The following is a 27,179-nucleotide window of genomic DNA, read 5'->3' as shown; positions in this document are numbered from 1 at the left end:
ATTTGAGACTGTTTGATTGACTGTTTGGTTAAAGTAGTTCTAAAACCTATATCCATTGACTTGGAATGGAAATGTGGACATCCCCTCTCCTGGGAACAGTTCCAGAGAGAACAAACTGATAGAAGTGAAAGACTCTCTAAGCTGTAATTGGCAAACTCTATTTTTGCAACACTTTATGATTATTTACAAACTTACAATGGTTTTCAATGCAAGTAAACTCCAAGAGGTTAGGACATATTTTTTTCTTATCATCAACAAGCTATTTAAGAGCCATCTCTGTTTAGAATTAAGGGATGAATCTCACTCATTTAAATGAATGTAAGAAAATTTCCAGAGGTAAAATACTTCTCCTAGTAGTGTTATATGAGCCCAGTCTCTTACCTGTAGTATCTGGATTGAAGGTAAGTAGAACACACAGCCTTAGACACATGGCTAGCTGAACCAAAGTCTATGACCTTGACCCTATACGGCTGTCGGGATGGGTCTACCAGCATGATGTTCTCTGGTTTGAGATCAGCATGAATCAGTCCCAGGCTTTTCAGCTTCATTAGGGCAGTTGCTACCTGCTGGAGGATTGGTCGAATGTACTTAAGGGGCAAGGGACTGAATTTATTTTGTTTTAAGAAATCATAGAGGTTCTGCTCCAACATTTCAAATACCAAGCATGTGTGATTCTTGTGCTGGAAGCATTCATAAGCACGGACAAAGTTGTAGTCATCCGCGCTTTCCGTGCTCAGCCGAGCCAGGATGCTCACTTCAATCTGGCCTTGCCGGGCATAAGAAGGGTGGTTTTTTAGGATCTTGATAGCCACAATCTCATTAGTGCCACGTTTCCAGCATTTGACTACTTGTCCGAAGGTTCCGCGGCCAAGAAACTCTAACACTTCGTACGTGTTGGTCATGGAACAGAGCACCTCATGTTGCACCAGCTGGTAATCCCCTTCACTGTTGGAGCCACTGTTTTTGGAAGTGGCCGTGGAGGTGGTGGCGGTGGCTACAGTGGCCCCACTGGCATTGTTCTGAATCATTGGTGGATGCTCCTCGATAATCTGCACGCTGCTTGTGTTCTCAATCTCCTCACTCTTGCGCTTAAGTCCACATTTTTGGTAGGTGTCCAGAAGGCTCACAGTGCTGCGACGCATCAGGTTGTGCGGCCCGCCCAGCGTTTGCCCAGACACTGCAACCACACCAGAAGTGCTGTTGGCAGATGTAACCACGATGTGCCCCGTGCTTGCTGGGAAGATGATGGTCTGCTCGTAAGGGATGCTGGGGTTGGGGATCTGCAGGGAGGCGTTGACGGCTGCTGCAGCGGCTGCTTGGGAGGACTGCACGTTCTTGCCCTGGTTGTAGACTTTGCTGTGTGTGCCGTACCCAGTCATATCCCAGTTCGAACTCGGCTCCACTTTCAGTTTCTTCACGCTACAGAAGGCACTTGACTGAAGGGTATGAGGAGAGAAAACTTGCACATGCGAGGCCATACCTGCAATACAACATCAGAGTGAAACCACTGTGTCAAGATGCCTTCCCCAGCTCTTTTTATTTGCCCAGTGGCAGGAAAGGGAAATGGGATACATGCTTCAGATACATTACATGCACACACACAAAACGCAACTTCTTCCAGAAATATGTATTTGACACAAGTAAAATATTATGCTCTAAAATAAATCCTTACCCCAGATTGAACTATACTAACATTAAAGATTTCTGCTCTCTTGCTCTCCCCCTTTTCATTTTTAATAACAGGAATGTGCATGTTATTTTTACCTCCTCTGCCTAAAGAGACTCCTATTCCCATTGTCTCCAGGAATATATCTAGCGCTCTGGAAGAACTCATGTCAAATACTGCAAAGTATTCTGACTACAGAAGCCAAATCTCAAATCCTCAGGCTCATCCAATCTTAAGCAGTTTGGTGGATCTGACTTAAGCCCTCCACTTGTGTCCATAAAACCACTGTGTAGCTTCTGGCCTGCACAGAGTGAAGATGGGACCAGGAGATGATACACTGTGAGCAAATGGAGGTGCACAGATAAAGCTGAGGATCCAGAACAGAAGAAGATGATGTTTCAGATTGCTTGCCAACTCTGTGAGTGGGAATTGTGCACAATGCTAGTCTGTGCTCAGGGACACTGGAGATGGGAGTTACACAACATGAGCTTCACTGTGTGCTGTCAGTGCTCCCAGATTTATAAAATTTTGTTCATCTATTCTTATTCACAGTGACAATACCATCATCGGGAAGCAGATCCCCTGGAAATGAACAGCATTGTTCATGAAGCAACATACACATTAGCATGTGGCAGAATGAGCTCCTAATATAGCTTTATTTTTAAAGGAAAGACAAAAAGCTATTTTAATGCAAGTTTATTTGGTTTCAGAAGAGTTAATGATCTTCTAAATCTTTTTAAAAAAACCCAGACCACCAAAAAACAACCCCACAACCTCATAACCAAAGTGAAAATAATGCATCACTGAGACAGACTTACTGAAGGATTCTGAGTAATATTCCACTGAAACAGAAAATGTGCCTATTCAGAGAAGAAAAGATGTGGTGCATGGGGAAGGGGACAGCTAAGTCCTGACTTGCTGCCAGATTTCCCTCCCCAGGGTAGCAATAGTACTGCTGGGGCAAACGTTTTGTGAAGAACACAAATCCATGGGGATCTCTGGGGAAGGAATCAGCACCCATCAGGAGTTAAAACAGAAAGGCACAGCCTCCTTCGCCCTTCTATCTGTCATCAGTGTTTCTTTTTAATAAACCAGAATGACTAGGGAGGAAAAAGACAATATGCTGAGCTGGCACCATTGTTGAATTATTAAGCACAAACATAACCTTGACTTGTTTTCAACTTAAAAAAGTTAAGAGCTGAATGAATGCTTCAGTAACAAAGCCACAACAAACTCTGCAGTGCACATGGACGACTTCATGTGGAGGCATGACAGTATCTGACTTGACCTCCTCATACTTCACTAGCCCATGTTCCTCTTCAGAAGATTTTCTGGAGCTCATGTGTACACAGACACACTCTCACACATGCATGCATAAACTTACTCATACAGAAAAATGTGAATGTCACTCCTCACTCACAAAGCTCAGTAGTCAAGTTAACAGATCTAAACACACCCAACTCTCTTTTTCCATTTAATTCCCAGCAGCCCAAAGGCCAGGAGTGGCTCGGGAGAGCCAAAACCTACTATGAGTAACTACTCAGAAGTAACAGGCCAAGCAATCTCTCCACTTTGCTTCAGCACCCCTGCCTTCACCCATTCTGCAGTGATGAATTTCTGAGGACACAGCAGATGCAGAAGAAAACCCCTTCAGGACACATGGGGAAACCCTCCCCTGGGCTTGAACGCAGCACACAAAACCCCACTGATCCCAGTCTAGCAAGGAAGCCCTGCAAAGCATAGCATGCTGCCCTCTGCAGACATGACCCCTGTCTCTGAATGGATTTATGATTGCTTACTGTTGTTCCTTTTACCCCCTGCTCCCCCAGCCTCCTGGGCAGCAATTTCCAAGGCCCCTGCAACTGGATGCTCGGATGCCCTCCAGCTTCTTGCCCCGCTGGAGAAGTACCTTCTCTGCTCTCTCCTTTCCACATGGCAATGATGCTGTCACGAATGCCATGGCATGTGGTGAGTGGTGAGCTCAGAGAACCACAGCAGTGCTACCCAACTTGTCATCCTGGACACAAAGATCGTGTGTGAGTGAGCCAAAACCATGTTTGTTTTTCCACTGATTAAGAAGAATCACGGTGTTCCTTCTAGTACAGTACTGACCTGCCTGGAGAGAGGGGGTGGTTTGATGTATGCTTTCCCCCTGGACGCAAATAATATGGCAGATGTAATTGGTAACATATTGTGGACCTAGCAGAGGTGTAATTTATAGTTTTATGGCTTTCATTCCACGGCGTGCTTGAGCAATCTCTCTTCGTAGAAAATGAAAAGGGAAAAAATGACTGACGCAGAACAAGGAGAGACGTTCTTCTCGCACTCTCCTCTAAAGATAACACCAAAAGACTGAGGCATAGCAAATTAAAGTCAAGGATGTGAAGCACAGCAGCTGCAACTTTCTCAGTGCCGCTGTAAAAATCAGGATAATCGCCACCATTAAGGGACAGGCTTTCAACTGGTGCAAACTGGCAGGGCTCCACTTGATATCAGCTGACGCTAAAAACAAGGTCAGCAGTCACTCAACATTGTCAATGTCAGATGGCTGCCTGTGCCCTTTGGTGAAACGAGTTGTTGTTAGGGACTGGTTTCCACATCAACAACCAGCCCCTTGCTGTCCCTGAAACACTGCTGGCAGCCTCAGCAGAGGACAGGAACAGGGGATAAACACTGACTCACCCCAAAAATGGAGGGGATGAAAGAAGCAGTGCTTCTGTGGATAAAGCGAGGAGTTTGGACTCCTCTGCTGCCAATGCTGCCCTCCTCAGAGGTTACATCTCATCACAGAAGAGGTTTTTTCTTTTTCTCTAAAAAAAGAACTATGAAATCTTCTTCCTTACATCCAAAATTATGTTCTCATGTTTGAGGTTTTAAGGGCATGCATTGTAAGGAAAATAACTCAGGGAGTTCTTCAGCACAGTCCGATACCAAGAAATTACAGGCTGACTGACAGCTTGGTGATGGGAAAAGGCAGCTTCAGCAGAAAAGTAATTTTTATTGCAAATTTTCCTGTGCAGTTAATGCGAGAAAAACACAATCCTAAATTTCCTGAGGACACAATAAAACTGTGCTGGTGGCATGTTGTTGCTTTTAAAAAGGATTTTTGCTCCATGGCAATAGCAGGAATAGTAATAAATGTGAATAAAAGTTGGATGGTTTTGTTACAGGAATCAAATTCTTCATTACAGCCTGTAATATGATTTACACCTTCAGCCTTTTGATTACACTTGCCACAACGTCCATGAGGAAACAAGCCAGCAGTAATGGGGTGAATCACGCCAGCCAAGCCCAGTGGCACCAGTGTCTCAGAGACAGGGAGAATGCCCCCAGGGAGAATTCTTGCTCCTGGGGTCCTGGAAAGCCAGAGGGGGCATAAGCTGCAGAGGGATGGAAAATGGGATGTTTCACTTGGGAAAAGTTCTCTTAACCCCACCCCATTCACAGGTCTGATAGGAAACCTCCTGTGCAAGGCTGGGCCTCTCATATCACTTCCCTTCTCAGCAGGAAGATCCTAGCAGTCACCTTGCTGCATTTTGCATGGAATGCCCAAGGCTGGCACCTGTCTGCTCGACTTTTTGCACTCTGCCAGGAGTGGAGGGAGTGAGGATACTTGGAACGAGCAGCTTCACCCACCTGAAGCCCAGCTCAGCAGCCCCACCTACACCACCAAAAGCTTTGGCTGGACTAAGCCAAGTGGGAATTCCAAAAGAGCTGCCCTGGCATGGGTGCAAGGCAGGCCTCTATTAGCCAGCCAGGATGAAGCCAGGATGCCACAATAGCTAAATACATGTCCTGAAGAGTGTAAGTCTGAGTTTTATATCACCCCTGAGCATGGCAAGTCTCTGGGCTGGGAGCAGAATCAGGGTTGGGCACCATGCATTAAATAAAATTGATAGTTCCTTTCTTTAATAATGAGTTTAGTGTAGTCATTTAAAGCTCTCACAAAACTGATAGTAACTGGATTTAATGGGGCCTTCCCTGTCCTTGATATGACTCACATAATTCTTCACAGCATCTGCACGAGCTGAAGTAGGTAGGGTGCAGCCAGGGGACAGTGTTAAAACAGCTGGAATGACTTTTATTTAAAGACTTGAGGTTTTTTGTTCCTGAGAACTCCTCCCACGTCAGCTTTCACTTAATAATAATTCAGCAGGTGCTATTTACAATTCAGATGTCCCTCTTCTGCATGCACACACAAATCACGCAGCCGCCCCACTCGTACTTCTAACAGGTTTCAGGAAAGCAAATGAGGTAAAGCTCCTTATCCACCCACGTCACCCCAAAGGGCAAAAAATACACTTTGGGGACTAAAGAAGGAACAGTTTGAAAGTCTCTGATGTTTTCTTCTGGTTTACTCCCAGCACTTACTGCTGATTTCTAAGTGTGGCCTTTGAGGTGGCAAGAGACCAAGCCGGTGCCCTGTACTAAGAAGGAAGTCAGACCTTCTGCAGTACCTGCAGAGCTGCCAGTGCTCTGTAACCAGAGGCTGCTTCCTGCCTGCTGCCAGAACGACAGTGCCTGCTTGAAAAATACTGTAGAGAGCACACGGCGTGTGTTCAGCATATAAATGATGCTCGGAAGACAATACTGAAATAAGTATCTTCCACTTCTCCCCAGAGAGGCACAAGCCTGCAAACCATACACACGCCCAGGCTGAGAAGGCAGTGAAAAGGGGATCTGCCAGGTATGGCTAATGCATTGCACCTTCAAAACAGCCATGTCTCAAGCACAGCACCCTTCTTCCCGGTGGCCTCTGCGTGGCTCCTTTTGAGGCATGGTCCCCAACACCGCTGCACTCTCAGAACCTCCTGAAAATTTATGTCCCTGGAGGCTATACAAATGCTTTCCCTTGTGCTGCCGAATGTTTGGAGACAACCTCAAAGCAGAGCTCTGATCTCAACAGTCTCAGCTCCTTCCTGTTCCTGGTGAGCCTAAGATGTCAAGGGGGCCTTCATTCCAGGTGAAAATTTCCCTGCCTTCCTGTTCTGCTTTTCCTGTCCTGCTAGTAAAACTGTCTCAGCCTAATTAGTAGTTTTCTAAATGTAGTGCACAGTAGTTCTCAAAGATGTAAGATGTGACAGAGCACGTCCCCTGCACTGCTCCAGACCTGGATTCACAAGGCTCCAACCTGCTATATTTTAATTCATGTCTTATGGCCAAATGAAAAAGCAAGACTTCCCAATACACAGAGTAGCCATAAACAAAGCCAAGTGGACAAAGCCAAGCATCCATCCCCTTCCCTCTTATCCCCACCCAAAAAGTACTTCCCTCCAGTGCCATGGCCAGGGCACCTTCGTCATCATCACCTTCAAATCCCTTATCTCCCTGACACCCCAACTGCCCTCCTACATATCCCTCTCCTGCCTTTATAACATCAACAACCCTGCCTCATGCTTCATTCTCCACATCATGACTTTTCTTTACAGGTATGACAAAAATTATCAACCAGGACTTAGTACTCTTGAGCATGGAGCTGGTGTAGGCAGTTACTCCCTATTGTGGCCTGATCAGGTTATTTTGGCATATGGCTCAGGATACTGCTGGTTTTCCTCACAAACCATCTTTATTCCCTTCCTCATTCTCCCTTCAACTTCTTAAATCCAGGGCAAATTGTCTGCTGGCTACTGAAATCTTTCTTAGCTGTAATTTAGAAACATTACAATTCTTACTCATCCTTTTGGGGTGAGCTCAGGGGCAGATGATCCTGAATAACAAGCTGTGGGCTCCTCTGACATATCCCTGGTTATAGGCACATGAAGCAAAATCTCAGGGACAAATACATATATTTACATTTGAATACTTTATTACACCTCAGTGCAAGATTCTTTCAGGGTCACCTCCATCTCCCACTGGAATGAACTGCAGTAATGACAAGAGATATTACAGATTTCCTCAGTTAATCACATGACTAGTTTATGTTTCACATTATAGTTAATTAACTGTGCAACACCTGAGAACACAGGTTAAAATATACCTCACCAGAGGCTGCCCCATCACTTCCCTGCAGATGCTGCAGTGACTGGACCTGACACCAATTTCTAGGTCCTGGTGTGAGGAGGTCCAGCAGTCCAGTCCGTGCTGCCCTGAGCTGAAAGATAACCCCTAGATACCTTCTTATGGGAAAACTTGGCACAGTTGGAATAGTGCAAAACTTCTCTTCAGGATACCTCAGTTACTGTGTGGAAAGCAACTGAAGACAGCAAGGGAACACAATTTAATAGTCTATAGCCTTGACAAAACAGAGCCAGACCCCAGTAAGCAAACACCCTTCACTGTGTCTGTCAAAGCTGACAGAAAGGCTGTCATCACTATAGAAATCATGAAATGAGACTGCAAACGCTCTACCAAGATGTTAAAGTGCTCTCCAGACATAAAGTGAGAAACCTGGGAGTCTGCAGTGCCCATGTTGGGTCTCTGGGGCTTGAGAAGGCAGATCATAGCCTTGTCAGAGGTACCTTGCTGAGCAACAGTCCTCCAAGCCAGGGAGGACTTCTGAGCCCCAAGAACAAAATGAGGTGGTGAACAATAAAGATGGAGGCAGGGGCAGCACCTGAAAGCCTCCAAGGTCTGCATGAGCATGTGAAGGAACTTCTGCACAATGTAAGCATAAAGACATTTTAGGAAAGTGGGTGTCAGTAAAGTTGGGAAGAAGTTTTACAACCAAATGATCAGTACTCCCAAGAGCCTCAGAGGAGAAGAAAGTCTGCTTGGGAGTCAGAGACGGGATGAGAAAGAAAGAAAAAGATGAGATCAGACAGGTGGGATTGACAGAAGCCCTGGTTTGAAGCTTTATCTTTGGAGGACACTGAAGGATGTCTAACAAATGCTTTGCTGAAGAAATCCCTCATTCAGATTTCTTGGAGAGAGGCCCAGCAGAGCTGAGGCAAGTGTGGAATGCTTGGCTGGGGCTGTGCTGCAGGCTGCTGGGGAACCCACGAGCAGCACCACATCTGTTTAAAGAGCTGAAGACTGCGGCAACACCCACAGCACCACTTAAAATGAGGCATGACATGATGAGGCTCCTATAATGCCATGCTTGAATGAGCTCCTGAAGCACTTGGGTACAGCCAGAGGAGATGGGGAAAGCAAGCTACCAAGGAACATTTCCTCATCCTGAAATCAAAATGGAGCCAGAAGAGTCCAAAAGCAGTTACTCACATCAATGGGCCAGGTAGGACTGTTTGGCAACATCATATGTGTTCAGGGCACCTTCCTCCTTCCCATCTGTCCTCCACCATCACAAAGTGGAACAAGCAGCCACCACGGCATTCCTACAGCACCCAAAGCTCCCTCTCTAGAACTACACAAGACAATCTCTGGAGTAAACGTGAAACTGGCCACAGTTTGCCTTGTAGTCCAGCCTAATGTCTGGATCCCTACATTTAACCTCCAAACAGGTCAGTAAGGCAGGAGCCTCTAGATTCCAACAAGCCCCATCTCTGATTGCTACCTGCTAACAGAGTTACATCCTGAAAGCAGAACTGAAAGAAGTTCATCCTTCTTTGGCATGGCTCTGCTTTCGAGGCAGCATGGCTCAAGTCACTGCTGCTCATCTTCCAAACAGGGGCTGACCACAGCACCCTGTCCTACAGGGGGGAGAGAGGACTTTCTCAACCTTCCCGAGCCCAGACTTCACCTGGCCCTCCATTATCTCAGCTCCTGGGAAAGGGTACCAAGGCCTCTCAAAAAGGAACCCAAATTAATCGGTTTTCCTTTGCTGCTTTGGTTGTGGCCCCCCCCCCCCCCCCCACAGCACTGGCACATTTGTGGCTTCCCACAACTGCCTAGTGGAAAGGATATTTTGGTTTTTTCCACGATGGCTGTCTCCCCACCTGGGTGACTTTCCACCTGTAAATATTAACTTTGTAATGTCAATGACTCCAACTGGCCTGCAAGTGTGGTGAAACCACAGCGAATGCCTGGCACCTTGCATACCGTACTTGTTAGAAACAACACTACTTGTGAAGGCAAGACATGGGCAAGGCTCACTGGCTGAGCCTCCCACTCCCACAGGATTTTTTCCTAACTGTTTTATTTGCAAAGAGGGCACTGCATGACATTCAGCCCCTGCTTTGTTTATGAATTCTGAAACTCAGATCAAGCTCTAGCTGGGCTGAAAACATCAATTTGCCTATTCACAAGGTCCCTTCCTTCATTTGATTTCCATCAGTATACAGACCTGTTGGAGAAAAACAAGCCCCCTGGTGAGGCCTGGATGGAATACACAGGATCTGGCCTGCAAAGAAAGATGAAGATGCAAGGAGAAAGGTGGGGAAGCTGGGCACAGGGCTCTGCCAAAATAGAAAACTGAGACAGACTCATTTGTTGACCTCCTGACAGCCACATACCACCTTCAAGTAAGAATGACCAAACACAGGACCTACAGTACTCTCAAACATTGAGGGTGTGGGGTGTTTTAGGAAATGAAGGGAAAGGATAGTTTAGGTCCACTACGTGACCTCCTATTAAAGAAGTTGTAACAATTTTGTAAATAACCTGCCTTCCCATCATCACACCTGACCTGCACAGACAAAAGCCTTCAGTTTCTCAAGGAAACCTTGAGCATTTTCCACCATCTTCCAGGCTTCAGAGCCAAGAAAACACCCCCAAAGTTATGGCCAAACAAGTCAGAAACCTTTTCTTGCTGTCACCTGTGGCTTTTGGTTTCCATTCCAAAGTAGGACTATAAACCCAGAAATGCATGATGTGAAACGGGCTGTGAGCTGGAACCAGAACAGGCGCAGTAGGACTGAGCCAGCTGGCCCAAAGCGAAAATCACCATGGAGACACAGGGTGCAGGATTGGGATGTGGACTCATTTCTCCCCAAAACAACTGTCTCTCTTGGTCCATTCACCTTTGAGACTGGAGAGTGGCTCTCGTGTGAGACACAGAGATAGGGAGCTGCTGCAGCCTCCATGAGAACAGCGTGTGTTGAAAGGTTTATCTGTGGGAACCAATGATTCTGTCTGCTGTATTTGGGGTTGTACTGACCCCTGTCATACAAAACATGTGGTCACACTCAGGCACACATAGACATGTAAACACTTTGCACAGCCAGATGGCCCATGAAGGCAATGAATCTCATAATCTCCAAAAGAAATGAGTGATGCTACCCCAAGCAATCCCACAGAAGTGCCTCTGGACACCTGCCTGCCCCACTGCTGGCTGGCTTGCTGGGGCTGGTGCACGCCTGGTCTCCCACTGCCTTCACATCAACTTCATTTTTAAGCAAGGTCTGATGGGACAGAGGCCACACCAGCGTGCAGAAAAGAGGCCTGTTTGGCCAAGGAAGGACAGGCTAGGTGATGTACAAAGCTCTTGGTTACACAGAGCACAGAAAAACCCCCTAATTTAGGCACGAGAATAAGCTACATGAAGGATTTCAGAGCCTTGAAGAGCAAACATCCAGAAGCTCAGGAAAGGCTATCTACTTGAGGAAGGAGGATATAAGGCCCTTGTGTGTGATGAAGAAACTCAGGGACAGCACTAACAGCCTACTCCCCCTCAAAGCTCTAGAAGAAAAGAAATCACTCCAAGGGAAGTCATTAAGAGAAACAAAACAATAAAAATCTCCACCTGTATCAGCAGAACTCCCTGGCTACCATCAGTCTCTCCCCCAGGTTTCTCTTTCGTGCAGGATATGATTATTTATTGACATATTTATTTACTCAGCTCTGCAGTGCTTAACACCATGGCTGCTGGGCTTCTTGCACTGTCAAAATTAGAGCATGACAGAAGAGGAGTGAAGCTAAACGTGGAGATCCACTACGACACAGGCCAAATGCCTTCTGCAGTGGGGACCCCACAGCCGGCCTGGACAACAAACACTCCCTTGGTGTAACTTTGCTCCAGATCACTCAGTGCTTTCAAGGCCCTACACAGCTCCCTGCAGAGATCCAGGCACCAGAGCACACCTCAGGCCCTGTTCAAGTGCTGACTATGAGCACCTGCTGTGCAGCACTCCTGCTGAAACCAAACCTGCAGAACCAAAAATCCACAGCAGAAAGGAGAGACGGCTGCAGATGACAAACCAGCTAAAGGGGCTGTCAAGACTTCTTCTCATTCTTGATGCTACATTTAAGAACTGACGTGTCACTTTGCACCTCCAGCAGCACGCAGCCACTTGCCCAACCTCTTCAGAAGCATCTTTTTGGCACTGCTACAACTGTTTTGCAGCCATGTGCTTTCTACTCAGAACATTCAATTCTTTCCTTTTCCTACGCAATAAAATGAAAGGATTTAGCCCAGATGCAGTGGGACAATGAGTTCAGAATCACCAGTGTGTCGCTGATGTTGCAGCCAAGCTGTCCACAGTCACACCTGTGGGTTTTGACTAATGATGGAAGGGGAGTCTGGCCAAACTGAGTCATGGGGGAAAGAAGAGTTTCTGGGAAAATAAGCTCTGTATGATTTTCTCACAAGGAGCAAATATACCATGTTTCCACAGGTTCCAGAAAAAAATAACAGATTGGTAACAACTTGTGGTGAAATCACAAGAGATTTCAGGAGGTCCAGGAGAACACTGGGCATCTTAGCTTTGCCACAGTCATAGGAATGACTAGGGGGTAAAATGCCCTGGGGTGGGCCTATGGGTTTTGCTAGAAAAACTGTGACACTCCCAGCAAACGAGAGGGGGAAACTGCCACTAAAAAAAACCCAAAACAAAAGAAAACAGCCAGGGAAATTTAGTACTAAAAAGTCCTGTGAAGTTTCATCAGACCTTATGTGCTCAAAACTCACTAAAAGCTTTCCAAATCCATATGGATGAGAAGTAAGAAGAGACTGAAAACTAGATTCAGCAGAAGCACAATAACTGTGGAAAGAGTTTCAGTGGGAAGAAGCAAGTTTACACCCGGTATAAATGCCCAATTAATTCGATGTTTGCAGTACTCCTTTGTGGACACAGTCCTTGGTTTTGGTCATTTTTCATATCTGAAAATAGCCCCATTTCCCTCTTTAGTCCTTCCTGGGCTCAGGGGAGACTGAAATGAGTCACCAGAGGATCAGATGAGTCATCCAGCCAAATCCTGGAAAGCAATACAAAATGTGTGGTCATCACATCCTCAACTAAAATGTGGATGACGGCAGCACCCCTAGCAACCCACCATGCATTCGGCAGAAAGGGCTGAGGACCAGTGACACCCTGAGCTGTTACTGTGAGCCAGGCAGAAGAATGCCTAAAGTGAAACTAGGACATTGCAAACAAGAGCTGACAAACATGGCCAGAATGCAGCCCAGTGGAAAAGGACCTGGGAGCGCTGCTTGGCTGGCAGCTGAACATGAGCCAGCAGTGGCTCCAGGTGGCCAAGAAGGCCAGGGCCATCCAGATCAGGAACAGTGTGGCCAGCAGGACCAGGGCAGTTACTGTCCCTCAGTGCTTGGCACTGGTGAGGGTGCACCTCAAATCCTGTGTTCAGTTCTGGGACCCTCTCTGGAAGAAAGACAGTGAGGTGCAGCATGTCCAGAGAAGGGCAACAGAGCTGGTGAAGGGTCTGGAGAGTAAGTCCTATGAAGACCAGCTGAGGGAGCTGGGGTTGTTTAGTCTGGAGAAGAGGAGGCTCAGGGTTAACCTCATTACTCACTACAACAACCTGAAAGGAAATTGTAGCACATTAGGAAGGGGTCAGTCTCTTCTTCCAGTCAACCAGCAACAGGACAAGAGAAAATGGCCTCAAGTTGTGCCAGGGCAGGTTCAGGCTGGACATCAGGAAGAATGTTTTCCCTGAAAGTGTAGTTAAGCATTAGAATGGGCTGCCCAGGTAAGTGGTGGAGTAACAATCCCTGGAGCATTCAGGAAACCACTGGAATGGCACTCAGTGCTATGGTTTAGTGGGCATGTCGGTATACAGTCACAGGCTGGATTCAAGGATCTTAGAAGTCTTTTCCAGCTTTAACGATTCTACGGCTGCTGGTCCTGCACCTGACACAAAGCCCCTCTCCATCCAGTTTTCCCATTCCAGAGGCATTAGGAAAAAGGGATGGCCATCTCCATCTTCCAGATCACGAGATATTCCTAGCCCATTTTCCAACTTCTATGAACCAAAGTTCCAATTCATTCAATTCCTCTAGCGTATCATCAAATCTTAACAAGACCTATTTCGATATGCAATCTCCCTGACAACCAAATAACTGTGACCTTTTAAGAACACAGGTCCATATTTCATTTTTATGTCTATTATCTGCAGAACAAAAAGGAGTGGGGCAGCTGCTTTTGGGCAGAGAAAATTTATTTACCAAGCAGGTTTTTTATGGTGATTACAAAAGTTTTACAATCAAATTCAGGACAGTTGTTCTCTTTGTGCTGTCATGGAAAAATAGCCCCAGTTTGCAAGGGCTGGGTTGCACTGCACAGCTGCTCAGGGAACCCTGTTCCTGCCCAGCTTGCTGTCACCCTACAGAGCTTGTGCCACAAGACACAGCAGAGCCAAGCATGGAGGACCCTGAAGCACCAGAGGGTTACAGGAACAGCACATGTGGCACATCAGTACTACAGGTCCCTCTGTGGCTCACCCAGAAAATCCACTGGTTGGAGGCTCCCGTGACACTCCTTTCACCTGGCCAGGCACCAACAAATGGTGCTCAGGGACTACATGGGAAATGGCACCAAACAGGTTTTCATGAAACTGCTCAAAATTTCCCAACTAATGATGTCACTCCTGTTTTGTCTTGATTCTTCTTGCCAGCTCATCCCTGGGTTTCAGCAAGGCCATGATGTATTCACCTCGCTATGCCTCTTCTCCCAGCATTCTGCACCTTCACTCCTATTTCCTTTGCCAAAAGTATAAAAAAAGGCTTTAAAAAAAAAAGGAAAAAGAAGAGCTGAAAGGTTCAGGTAGGCATCAGTGGATGATGAACTCCACAAGACAGAGTAACATTTGATAGAAGCAGGTATAACTGGTATAAACTGGTGTAAAAAACAGGTTTAAGTGAAACTCAAGTAAAAAGATACAGAAGCTATTAAAGTATCTGAAATCCATGGGGTTTTGATCCCAGAGTTATAAGAATTTGGTATTATTTAGTCTTTTAAAGGCTCAGTAGTAGAGACTCCAAGGTGTTGAAATGTTAACTTATTCCATGCTCTGCAGAGACAGAAAATAAATGTGAAACTGGATCCTGATAGCACCATGAGATCTCAAAATTGACCCTCCTGCTTTCTGCTCTGCCTGCTCCAAAGAACACGCTATTCTTGGAGGAGTTTTAAAACATAAAGCCCAAGCAAGTGTTCTCATGTCCTCTCCACTTCCCAAAGCTAAGGCAAGCAGCTCGCTGGAGCTGCCCTCCCACACACATCACCCTCTGGGTCCTGGCACTTGCAAAGAGCTCTGCACTGGCCCCACGGGCTGGCCTGGCACCAAGCACGAGCAGAGCAGCAGCCGCGGCGCGCGGCTCAGCACGCTCGAGCTGCAATAAACCTGTCAGACTGCGCTAGACATGAATCATATGGACTGCCACAACAGCAACCCAGCGTGTGCTAAAGCAAACAAACAAACAAACAAACAAACAATCCTAAGACATCTCAAAACACAGATGTAGGTAAAAGGCACTCTCCTGAGGCTGCCAGTGCAGTTATACTACAAGGCAATCCTGGAAAAATATACTCTCTCCTGACTTGTGACAACTCAGAAATGCTTCAGCAGAGCTGTAGTAGGGGGTCACGGGAAAGCAGGACCAACAGGACTCACTGGGAAACTGGACCCTGACCAAGGAAATGCCTGGGTTTTCCAGGATGCTGGAAGTGAGAGAAAACACCTGTAGCAAAGGCTCAGCAGTCACCGAAGGATGTGGCTGCAGAGGTTGCTCAAGGTCTTTTGGAAAGCACATCTCCAAGTGCACTTAGTCAGCTGAAGGTGCTGCTTCTCTCACACTGGCCAGGAAGTTATGCAGGAGAAACAAGAGCATCTTTTCCTGCTGAAGGTTTTCCTGTAGTCCTTGGTACAGCCATGAGACTGAAGCATGGAAATAATGCCACAAGTGCATCTGAGGGACTTGCATGCTGCTCTGCCCTTCAGGGCAGCCTTGGGAGTGGATGACAGCTCCATCCATGCTTGTGGGACATCAGGGCAAACCATTTCATACCATGAAACTGTGACTACGCTTTGGATGTACATGTATTTTTCACTTGTATCATTGCAATATGGTCAATGGGTACAGTGAAGATTTCTCCACCTTATTTGCCTCCCTGCTATTTAATGATCTTGCAGTGTCGCCTCTTAACCCACAGTCCTCCAAACACTTACAGACACCCCTCACCTTCCAAGCAGCAACTGCAAGGCTGTGAACCATGAGATGAATTAGGCAGACAAAAGCACAGGGGAAAGGTTTATGGGCAGTCCATTTGATTTTCCTGGCAGATTCAGTTTAGAGACTTCAGCTTTTCCAGGTGACAAGTGTCTTCCAAGACAGTGTCTGCATCACAAAATATTCTATAACATCTTTATTTAACTGCTCCCCTAGGACTGCTGGCTAGACCCTCACACTACTGCCACATGTGCCTGTGTCTGAGTTTAAGCACATGAATTGTCTGAACTGACTTCATCAGGACAACTCACACACTGAAAGCCCACTACGTGTGTAAACGTTAGCAGGAGCAGTGCATTAATCATCTGCCCTTGGGTTTTGAAAGGGAATTTGTGTGGGAAAAAAGCAAAAAAACCTCCATAAAACTTGTGGATACAATTCAGGTATCCAAGTGATGTGTTAATCTAAATTAAACCCCTCTCCTGCACTCTCCCTTTTAGAAAATCAAGTTCTTCTCAACAAATGTATAATCTGTAGTTAACTGCTGCTAACTGATTTCAAAAGAAATCCTGTGGAAGGTAAAGTTTCCAGTACCTGTGCCCACCCCACAAGCAGCACACTCAGAAAATCTACATTGGGTTTTCTTGCAGATTTTTCCTTCCCTTCCTTCTCCATGACTAGCAATATGGATAGAAAAACATTCTCTCTGCTCTTGACAGAGTGGCTGCTGCTGCTGCACGTCCTCCACCTGGAGTGAAAATTCTCCGTTGTCACGGCAGCCAACAGCGATGTCACAGACAGAGTATTGTGACTTCAGCTGGAAAAGGAGCAGCAGAACAGATGAACTCTGAAAACAAAGATATTGTTTTGGTGTAAACAGCCTTCATGGAAAAGGAGGGGGGGGGGGGGGAAGAAGAAAGTTTATATAAACATCTGACAATTACAGTTTTCTTGAAGAAGTCTAAATATATGAAAAATAGAGTTCTCTCTAGGTACAACTCAAAGGTACAATCTCAAAGGTACAACTAAGTACTGAAAGAATTGTCATTTTGATTCTGAGACCCTTTCAGGTTTTGAAATACATGTTTTCTATTCTTTTCTTTCTTTAGTTTTGTTTTAAAAACCTTCTTGTCTGGTCATTGTCCCAGAATAAGCAATCACCATTGCTGTGTAAAGAAATAAGTCTCAGGAAATAATGCATATGTTTCCAAATGTTTCATTAATCTACAGGCAACTTGCAAATACTGCTGTCTGTCTTGACAAACCTTTCTGAAAATTCACATGCAGAAGAAGGGGAAATACCGGTAGGACTTCAGTTACCACCTTCTCAGGGGACAACACAAATAATAAGCAGTTCCCTCCCCAAAGTACCCTATGATATCCTAGCTTTACAAAAAACTATGCTTGAATATTTTTTCTTAAATAAAAATTTGCCATGCACAGTCAAAATTAAAAAGAAATATGGGGCATTTTTAAGAAAAATTCCATGGGGAAAAGCAACTGTGAAATAGCCAAACATCAATTATGAAAACCACATCAAGAAGAGGCTCTTATGCATGGGCTGAAGGGTTTAGGGATTTCAAGAAAATGTGCATCCTAGTTTGACTCATAATGTAGGCAGAGAATGAGCAAGTTTCCTCAACTTAAAAACAGCTCAATGAGTATGTAACCCTTTGAAGTCATGGAATCTATACAACTTTCTTGTATCTCACAGCTCCCAGCTGATGGCAATCTTTGCTCTCCATGCCCAACTCCTCCACAGGACAGGAGATGGATTACTTTGATCCCATCCTGAATTACTGCAGAAGAAAGAGCTGATACTACTGTGACATGGGAAAAGTTCTGAGGTGTGCAGTTCTGTGTGGTGTGCAGCCACCCCAGAGCTTGCTCATTGGTGCCATTATCACTATCCCAACTGCAAACCTTCAATCAGAGCCTTCTCCTTCCCTGCTGCTGCCCACATACAACTCAACAGGCTGTGGGCAGCACTGTTTCCTTCTACCTGAGGGGAGAACATAAATGTAAGGAAAGCAAAATATAACAAAGTGAATAAAAGCAGAGAGATTTGGGGTTGATTCTGCCTGCGAGTCAAGTCTGGATCATTCTCCCAAGCTTAAAGATTATGGTCTCATGAGTGTACCATTTGGGACTTCCACAGGGCAGGATCTGGGAGAGGGAGCAACCAGAGCTGGGAGTACCCAGGGTAAAATCAGGAAACGCCTTCCCACAAGACCCAAAGAAAAAGCAATGGCATGAACTTGTTCTTCCTTAAAATAACTTGCAACTGTGTTGGTTTGTGGCATTGCTGTTTAATGGTACAGAACATTATTAGAGAAAAACAGCATAAACCAGACAGCTGTCATAAGGGAGAAAAAGGTATCTCAGTTCATTTGTGTTTTTCCTCCAACCCTAAACTTCTGTCTCGAGGGTCACACTTGCTCCTACATGGAATGTCTGGATAGAAGGCTTCACCAATTTTCCTCTCTGATGACAAACGGCACCAAACGCTTTCCTGTCTCTTCTCCCAGGAGCAACTGCTTATTGTTCCTCATTCCCAATCTGCATGACCAAACAACTACACAGAAGACAGAGATGGGTGAAAGCAAGACTATCTAAAGCTGCAAATCAAGAACGCCAGGCTTAGGAAAACTCAACTTTATGGCTGCCTGTGCAACCTTCGACCCTCTTTCTGCCCTTGTGCCATGGCAGAGCTGTTAATCACATAATCACAGGCTATTTTTCCACAGGACCTTTGCCTCACCCAGTGCAGCAGGATCTGGGGTGCTCACTAGGTGAGCACCCAGTTACTATTTCATCTTCTCAGCACTGCTGGAGGTGTGGCCCCAGCCTTGTTTACTGCATACCCGCCACGCTCTGCTCTGCAGAGGGAATTAGTAATTTACTCATGGCCTTTCCTACAGTACGCATCATTAGAGTAACTGAATGTTTCACAAACATAAAGGAATGTATTTTTGCACTGCCCTTATAAAGTAAGACACTGTATTATCCATATGTCATGGGCAGGGAAGCAAAGCACAAGGAGATTAATGTGAAAAGCTTCCACTAGTTTTAAATGCTCAATTGAAACTCTCAAGTACAAGTCCTTCAGAGATATGTTTTGCCAGCTGAGGCTGTGGTTACAACCATATTTTTGGGCTGATGCTCTCAGAGATAGCAAAGTGGTATCCCTGACATTTATACCATTCAAATTTTGCTGGGTTGTTAATGTGGAGGCTTGCTTTCTCATTTCTTTGTACATTTGTTATATTTAACACGCATCAGGAAAAAATTCAGGAGAGGTATAAAAGAGCTGTTTTCTAAATATACATTCTGAGGCAGGTAGCTGGGATGGAAAATTTCTGCCCAGACAGTTTAAGTTTAGAAAAGTTGTGAACAACTGAAAATGAAGGTCTTAAAATAGGGAAGCTGTTGGATGGCCTCAACAACAGGTCATTGCCATAAAATACACTTTTCTTTCTCTTCTCAGTTGTTTAAGAAACAGATGTTACACTAACAGAATCAAGTCAAACTGAAATGCACACTGTAACTAGAACTTTATTTTATACCCTGGTTCTGTTGAGATAAACATCAATTTATTTTTACATTTAAAGCACAACAAAGTCTTGTTACTCAATTCCAAACAGGGACTTCGGCTTAGAGCATAAGCCCTTTTCCTCCTTTTCTCTCAGAAAGAGAAAGCAAGTGTCAGGCACTTCTGGCAGCACTGGTCATAAGCTGGATACAGGACAGGCAGATGGACAGTACTCAGAGGTAGTGAATCCTACATTGATATAAACTGATCCTTCCCCTGATTATTTGCAGGGAGATTCAAAAATTCCAATAAGAAAAAAAAAAAAAAAAGCCCATCTGAAAATTTCAGGCAGTGATTTTTATCTGTGCCAACACCAGGAAAGAAAGACAGACAGACAAAAAGACAGACGGTGGGGGGGTGGGAATAATTCAACCAACTGCTGGTGCCAGCTTTCTTCAGAGCAATGAAGTAATTTTAGAGACACTTCTGTAGGAGCGTCAAATCCAACCTTGCAACTGCGCACAGGACTCGGGACACACCGACACACAGACAGACATGCACAACACTGGACAGCAATGTGAGACAATGTGGGAGCTGGCAGAACTGGTTCCTCCATCACCTTGGGAACATGCAAGGACAACCCTAGGATAACTCCTGACAATTCCTCTTTTCCACCCAAGCTGTATTCCTGGCAAATGAAGTGTTCCTTCCCCTGATACATACCATATTCACACAGAGAGGAACACAGACCCAATTTCTCTGTCCTGCACTGAAAACTCTCACCATATATCCCTGCTTTTGAGCTAGTCATGTCTCCTGACTGCACTAACTTAGACTAATTTAGTATTTTTAATTACAGAGGGATTTACAGCACTGCACTACAGTGCTCTCTTTTATTATACCCACTGTTTCTGCTGAATCTGGGTGCACTCTACATACAAAGTTGCACATTAGACAAATTACACTGCACATTAAGTAAATCTCTCTCTAGAAATAGGATTAGATGAAGAGGCAAATCTTCCTCATTCCTAGTGCATAAATTAATATCTACAAAATCAATGTAAAGAAAGAGCCCCATATCAATTTATGAAAAAAAATAGTTTAAACATACTCCACAATTAAACAAATTTATGTAGGAGATGCATTCTTCTTCTCCTATTTTGCTTAATAAATAAAACAGCTGGTCCAAGGAATCAGGTCAATCAGTGTCTGGAAAAAGCCCCATTAAAGCTGCTATATAACCTAGTTTCTCAAGCTGCATAAGGCATCCTAATATTGAAGAGGCAGAAGTTCATGCAGAGACAGCATACATGGCTCAGCTTCTGGCCCTTCAGGGTTATGGAGGATATTTATCAGGGAAGACAACAACAGCAAGTGAGACATCTTACAAAGATCTGAGGAGATGGGCTCTGAAGGACCACAACAAAGACAATATGATGCATCCAGACCTGTACATAAAACAGAGCTAGTAGTCTTGGGCACCTAAGTTCAGGTCTTCCAACATAAGGAGATGGTAAAGGCCCAGATTTTCACATGTGTTCAGATGCTCTCAAAGCTAACCCAGCCCGGCAGCCACAGTGAGTGGTAACACCTCTTCTCAGGGCACTCCACAGCTGCATGGTTCCATCCCTCCCATGTCACGTGGGAGGGTGAATCCGGCAGTGCCCAAAGCTGTGGGCGTGTTTTGTGGGCACAGAGCCTATTCCAGTGCAGGCAAAAACCTCTCAGCATCAGCCCTCCTCCTCCTGCACAACACACAGCACACAAGATGCAATGCCCAGGCCCTCCTCACCTCAGAAAACATATATTCAGTAGGTTTGAAAATATTTTGCAAAGGATATCACAATCCACATCCTATAGAGATAAAAATGGAGCCAGAAGAAAGTGACTTGCTTAAGCTTTAAGAGCAAGGCAGCATCAGAACTGGGAAATGAAACTTCCTGGTCCACAAACCTCAGTTTTAGCTTCTTGAATAAGGATTCTCTTCCCTCATTAAAAAGCTAAAAATGAGAAAAGAGGAAGGAATATTCTGCAGACAGAATGAACTTCGCTCTTAGAGGACTAATGACCTGATAGACTTTTTTTTCCCTTCTGACCTCCATTTCCCCTGCTAAAGTTACAGTAATTTCAAGGACTCTCCTTCTTCCTTGGCCTGCTTTAACCTATTGTGTCAGCTCAGCATCCTTTTCCCAACCTCCTGAAGCCAGAGACCATCCTTCCAGGAGAAGAGATTATGTTCTTGCTTTCAGTCTCCCTGGACATTCTTGCAACATCCTGGACTGAGACTACTTTGCTTTCTGCATCGTGCTGAGGGACTCCAAAGTCCTATCCACGTATCCCAGCCCATAGTACATGGCAGCCTGAAAGGGTACCCTGGAGGTAAAACCTGGTTGTTCTCTATTAATTTTTCATTTTAGGAATGGCTCCAGGGAAAGGAGGGAGATATAGGTCAGAGACTTTGGGGGCTGATTAGTAACTCTGTACATCTTCCTTCCATTTTTTTTCCCTCATTATTTTTTTCTCTTCCAAATTCAGAAACAGAGGGTTTTCCCTCCGTATTTCTCATTTACTCCTTGAGCATCATTGGCATTAGTCAGCAAACTCCTGCTATTTCCTCACAAGCCCCTGACACTTGCAGAGTGACTAACCCCCTCTGCCACACTTGGGTTCCAACAGTTGCATCTGCTTTTTTTCCCTCATGAAAAATGGATCTCGGCATTGCACAGGCGCAGTTCTCCCCGTGGTCACTGTAAGGGTGACAGGTGCCAGGAGGCTGTAAACAGCTGTAAACACCACCATTGTTCATGCACAGGGCCAAAAAACCAGGAGGTGATGGCAGGGCCTGCCTTCAGGTCACTTCACAACTCACCATCACAGTAGCAGTGAAGGAAGAAGTTAGCTCCTGCTCCAAGCACAGGCACGTGGAGAAGGCGATGGAGGAAGCCTGAAGCCACCTGGCAGCCCTGAAGCCACCAGGTGTGTCAGGTGACACTGCCTTTGCTTTGGCCTTTCCTTCCAGGATCAGGAGTCTCTGCCTGGTGCCTGACATGATGTGCAGCAGGCCTCAGCTGGGCTTCTGAGGCACGAATACGGGGTGAGTGAAAACACAGCTCCTTGTGACTCAAAGCCACCTCACCAGAGCATGACAGAAGGCTCCCCCTGGCCAGGTGGGCTTGCACAAGCTGCCCACCCACAGCCATGCTCACAGAAGACCTTGCATGCAGCTCATGCTCACGTAGGCATACCCACAGACCTGCCCACACTGTGCTCGAGCACACAGCAAGTTTGTTGTGTCCACCTTTCCAGGGTGATGCCATGAGCACGCAGACCACTCTTCCTTACATCCAGCATGCAAACAGGATGTCTTGCCCACAGGGCAAGGCCATGCCCTCAGGCAATGGTAGGTGCTATCTGCTGCCACCCACACAGGAACAATCCACATCCAGAGCAGAGCCCATCGACAGGAATCAGTGGGAAGGCTGGTGAACTTGGTGCTGGAGAAGTTTATTCCCCATTTAACCTTGACACCCTCACCCCATTCCCACCACCCTTACCTCGGTCCCCATTGTAGGAGAGACTTCTGCATTGCTGGGTAGGGAGGCATGAAAATAAACCACCGGCTCCAGTGCCACACTCCCTCCTGGCAGATCTGTTTCTCTCTTCTTAACTGTTTCCAAGTGCCTGGCTGTTTTATAATCCCCAGTGAGCATTCCCTTAACTCCTTCCTCACTGAGTCCTTCCACTCTCCCTCGCTCGCTCTCTTCTAAAAGGCAGAAAAATCCAAGGCGGGGTAGGGGGTAGAGAAAGCAAAGGAGGGGGCCTGAATCAAAGAGGGAACATCTGAATCAAAGAGGGAACATCTGAATCAAACTGCACATATTAGTCATTTCCCCAGCCCTCTCTTACACAGACAGACTGACTCTCCTGTTAATGTATTTCATTTTTTTTCCCATGGACATTTGTGTACCTTAGAAACTTTGCTAATCTCCTCCTGCTTTTTCATACCATGAGGTCATATGCTCCTGCTGGTAGCATGACTTTAAATCACACACCAGCTTGCCCTTTGAGGTCTGAACAGAAATCACTGTCTTAGATCACAAGTAAATATGAGTTGATGGCTTCAAGCCCAGTGTCACCACCACCCCACTTATGCATATTGCAAAATTCGAGAAGAATCAAATGCAGGTATTGCTTCCCAGCAGAAAGGACTCCATCACTGCAAGGGCTGTGAGAGGGCTGTGTGGAGGAGCTCGGGCAGAGGAACACATCCTCCCTGTTTCCAACACCTGGGACTCTGCCACTGCCCTGAAGTGACCTGCTGAAGCCACACACAAGAGTTATGGGTGCTAAAGGCCGTGCACTGCGTGCGTGCGTGTCAGTGAGCGCAGACGTGGGGCACGGAGTCACTTGGCCTGAGACATTCTGGGAGGCCCACAGGTCAGGGTGGCTGCACTTGGCCACAACGCAGCGCAGGTCACTGTGTGTGTGCCAGGGTGTGCTGGGGGTAGGACAAGCACAGCAACCCAGCAGCTTTGGATCTCACAACCACCACTACGTGCAAAGCAACGTCACAGAACGCTCCGGTGCTTACGCTGCTCCTGTGAGCCCATGAATAAAGAGGATGGAGGAAAAAAGCATTGGCTTTCACATGTCCCCTCTCAGGTGGGAACATGACACATGCAGCTGGCTGCTGCTCTTCCTCAGAGCCTGTGGCTGCTTCTTCCAGCATCTTGAGGTTACCCCTGACAGCTTCCACTCAAAAGTTTACCGAGGTATCTTTTTCCCTGACAAAATGAGGTATTCAAAATGAGCTATGTCACACAAGGCTGGGCCTCAGGGCTTTTAAAATCGGTTCTGCTGATGTTCAAAGGGAGCAGCTTGCTGTGCAGAGGAGTGCTAGAGTTAATAGCAGTAGGATCAGCACAAGCTCTTACCCTGCCATCTGCCTTCAGCTCAACCAGGCTTTCTGCTGAACAGCCAGTGTGGGCTGGGGCCACTGGAGTGAGCAGCAACTCACTGACATGAAAGACTGCCTGGGTTAGTTGATTAAGAATAAGATTACAAGTACAGGAATCCTGTATAGTGCTGGTACTGACTCACTTCAAGGATTTCATGGGGATATTTAAGCCCAGTTTTCCAAAGAAGTCTTTTATTTTGTGCAGGTGGGTATTTGTGTGACAGCTTAACAAGCCCTATGAATTGATGACTCCAGAAACAGGGGTCATCTCTGAAACTGCTATGCTTTCTTCTTTGGCCACCCCCACTAGAAAACAGGGATAAATAACACTTAACTGTTTCCCTCCCCTATAATGTTTCAGTCCTTTGCACATAGAGAGCTCTCAAGGAAACACAGGAAAGCCCACTGGAATGGACAGGGATGCCTCTCACAGCTGTGGGTCACAGATCCCTCTTGTTCTGCCTTGTGGACTTCTTTTAAGTGCTGGTCACTGCCAGCAGGCCCTGACAGAGGCTGCTCAGCTCTGCTCCTGCACATTCAGACTGACAGCTGCCTCAAGAGTTCTCCCTCTTTTTAACAATAGAAGAGTCACTTAAGGCTTGTGGATGACCTGAAAGTACCAACTGCTGACCCACTACCAAAGTCTGAACCTTCCAGTGCAACCATGAAAAGCAGGGCTTGGTCCCCTTGAGGGATGGTGAGGGCAGGACAGTTCTCTAGGCCCATAAAAAAATACTGAGGGTATACAAAATACTCTGCTGTCACATCATTCTGTGGGAATACCCTACAGCAAATTAAAGGACGGCTGCAGCTGATCTCCAAACCCAGCTGGAGGGAGCTGCAAAAGGGTGCTGATCTGGAAGGAAGATGGGGGATCTGGGACGAGTCAGGGCACAACCTGTCTGATCTGAAAGTGAAAAGAACAGAGAGGCCCCTCCTTTCACAGATGGAGGGAGGAAAAAAAGCAAGATGAGCGAAAAGCCTGGACTTAATAATGAAAAACAAAAGCTCATCATTTATTTTCATATCCTCTCACTAATGCTGGCATAATGCTAACAGTGGAATTCTTACGGCATGCATGTCATGCCTGCAAATACCAAGTGAATTACTTCTCAGCAAGGCTATGGGCTATGGCACTGAGCAGCACATTCGTTACAAACGACTGGATGATGAACGACAGTTCCCAAATTCCTCCTTCACAATGCTACTTGCATTAGTTGTAATTTAATGAGTGTGAGAGAGAGAGAGAGAGAAAGTTTTGGCTCAAACCAGAGAAATAATACTGCCTGCTGCTGCTTCCCACTGGGTCTTGTATTAACTCACACCACCTCCACCTCCTACTTCTCTACCTCCTCCCTTTTCACACCTATCCTCAGGTGCTAAAAGTCGTGTCGTGAAACCCATCAGCATGGCAAGAGAGCATGCAGAAGCCCCCAGGCACATGCATTCCTTCTGGCTAAAAGGTGGGAGAGGACACAAACCTCTCCCTCTTCTCTGCCAACAGTCACAGCAGGCTGGGGTGGTTCCTACAGCAGCCAGGCTCTGTGTAGACAAGCCACCAACTCTCCTTTGGCTCTTTCCTCCTGGGGAGCCAGTGCAGGTGAGAGACACCGAGCTGGCAGTTCTGGAAATAGAGCATGAAGCACACACGCAATGACCCATGTTGGTGCAGAGCTCCCACCACACACCCCTGCCAGCACGGTACTCCTGCCTTCCCAGAGGGAAGCACAGCAGGGTAGCCCAGCCTCATCCTCACCTTGCAGGCTGTCTTAGCTGGTTTGTTGCTCTTTTAAACAATTTTGAGATCTGGTAAGCAGCCAGAAAATGTGAACAAAACCTTTGCTAGGGGGTAAGGCCTTCAAACGTGCCATCACTGGTGACCCCTAGCAAAGCCAGCAATCACTGCCATGCTGCCTCCTCCTGAGCTCTTAGTAGATCTGTACCTCCAAGTTCTTCAGGGCATAAATCACGCCCCTTTTCTTCACTCCACGGACCTTGACACCTTGTGGACCCCCTTTAGCAGCAGGGGCATCTTGCAAGTCTCTGCCCTGGACTGGCCAGTGTCACCTGCCACTCCTGTGGCAACCTTGCGACAGAGCCTGTACCCCTTCACATGACAGGACACTTATCCATCTAATGACCCTGCACATAAGGTTCACACCTGAAACAAGACCCATTGTGTGGGGTCTCATATGCTGGGCCAGAAGAAAGCTGAGAGGTCTGATCTGAGCAGCAGACTTACAAGTAAGTGACTGCAAATATCGCTTCTACTCTCCTGGTGTATCCAGTCTCCTCAGCATTTCCCACTGACTGAGCCTAAATGACAACCATCCACAGACTTCTACCCAGTGGAGCATCCAGAATACTCCTTATCCCTTCTGTGCCAAATGTAATTTAAAAGCCCCCCTCCCACATTTTGCAGTGTTTTGAAAAAAACAAATCCAAACAAAATTTACATGTCTCTGAAACACAGGCATAAGCAGAGGAAGGAAAAATGCCCTTAAGGATTGGAACCAAATGTGTTTGTGCAAATGAGACCCAGGATTTACAGTTACCTTCCAGCCTCCAGCAAGTGCTACAGTCTTAGCTTTGACTTAAAAACAATCTGTGTTCTTGTAAAGGTTGAAAAACACCAGTGATATTTTCTCTGGTGTACTGGCCAAAGTCCCACAGCTGCGGCTGGGAGAGGAGGGTGGGCACTGTGTCACAAGACACTCCCAGGGACACGTGCAGACACGGCTCTGTCTGGGCACACAGATGCACATTTGTGCTTCCCAGCAAT

General features: G+C 46.2%; 1 protein-coding gene across 2 annotated transcripts in view; it reads right to left on the bottom strand.

Annotated features, from left to right (window-relative positions):
- Positions 1 to 27,179, bottom strand: part of HIPK2 (homeodomain interacting protein kinase 2) — a 137,741-nt gene that overhangs the window by 94,701 nt on the left and 15,861 nt on the right. For both annotated transcript variants that reach the window (XM_059845874.1, XM_059845875.1), the window contains exon 2: positions 382 to 1,480. In XM_059845874.1, coding sequence (XP_059701857.1) covers positions 382 to 1,480 — 1,099 coding nt within the window. The remainder of the gene's footprint in view (positions 1 to 381; positions 1,481 to 27,179) is intronic.

The sequence above is a fragment of the Haemorhous mexicanus genome, chromosome 5, assembly GCF_027477595.1.
Source record: "Haemorhous mexicanus isolate bHaeMex1 chromosome 5, bHaeMex1.pri, whole genome shotgun sequence".
In the NCBI taxonomy this organism is placed as follows: domain Eukaryota; kingdom Metazoa; phylum Chordata; class Aves; order Passeriformes; family Fringillidae; genus Haemorhous; species Haemorhous mexicanus.
This window is presented reverse-complemented; position numbering and strand designations above follow the sequence as displayed.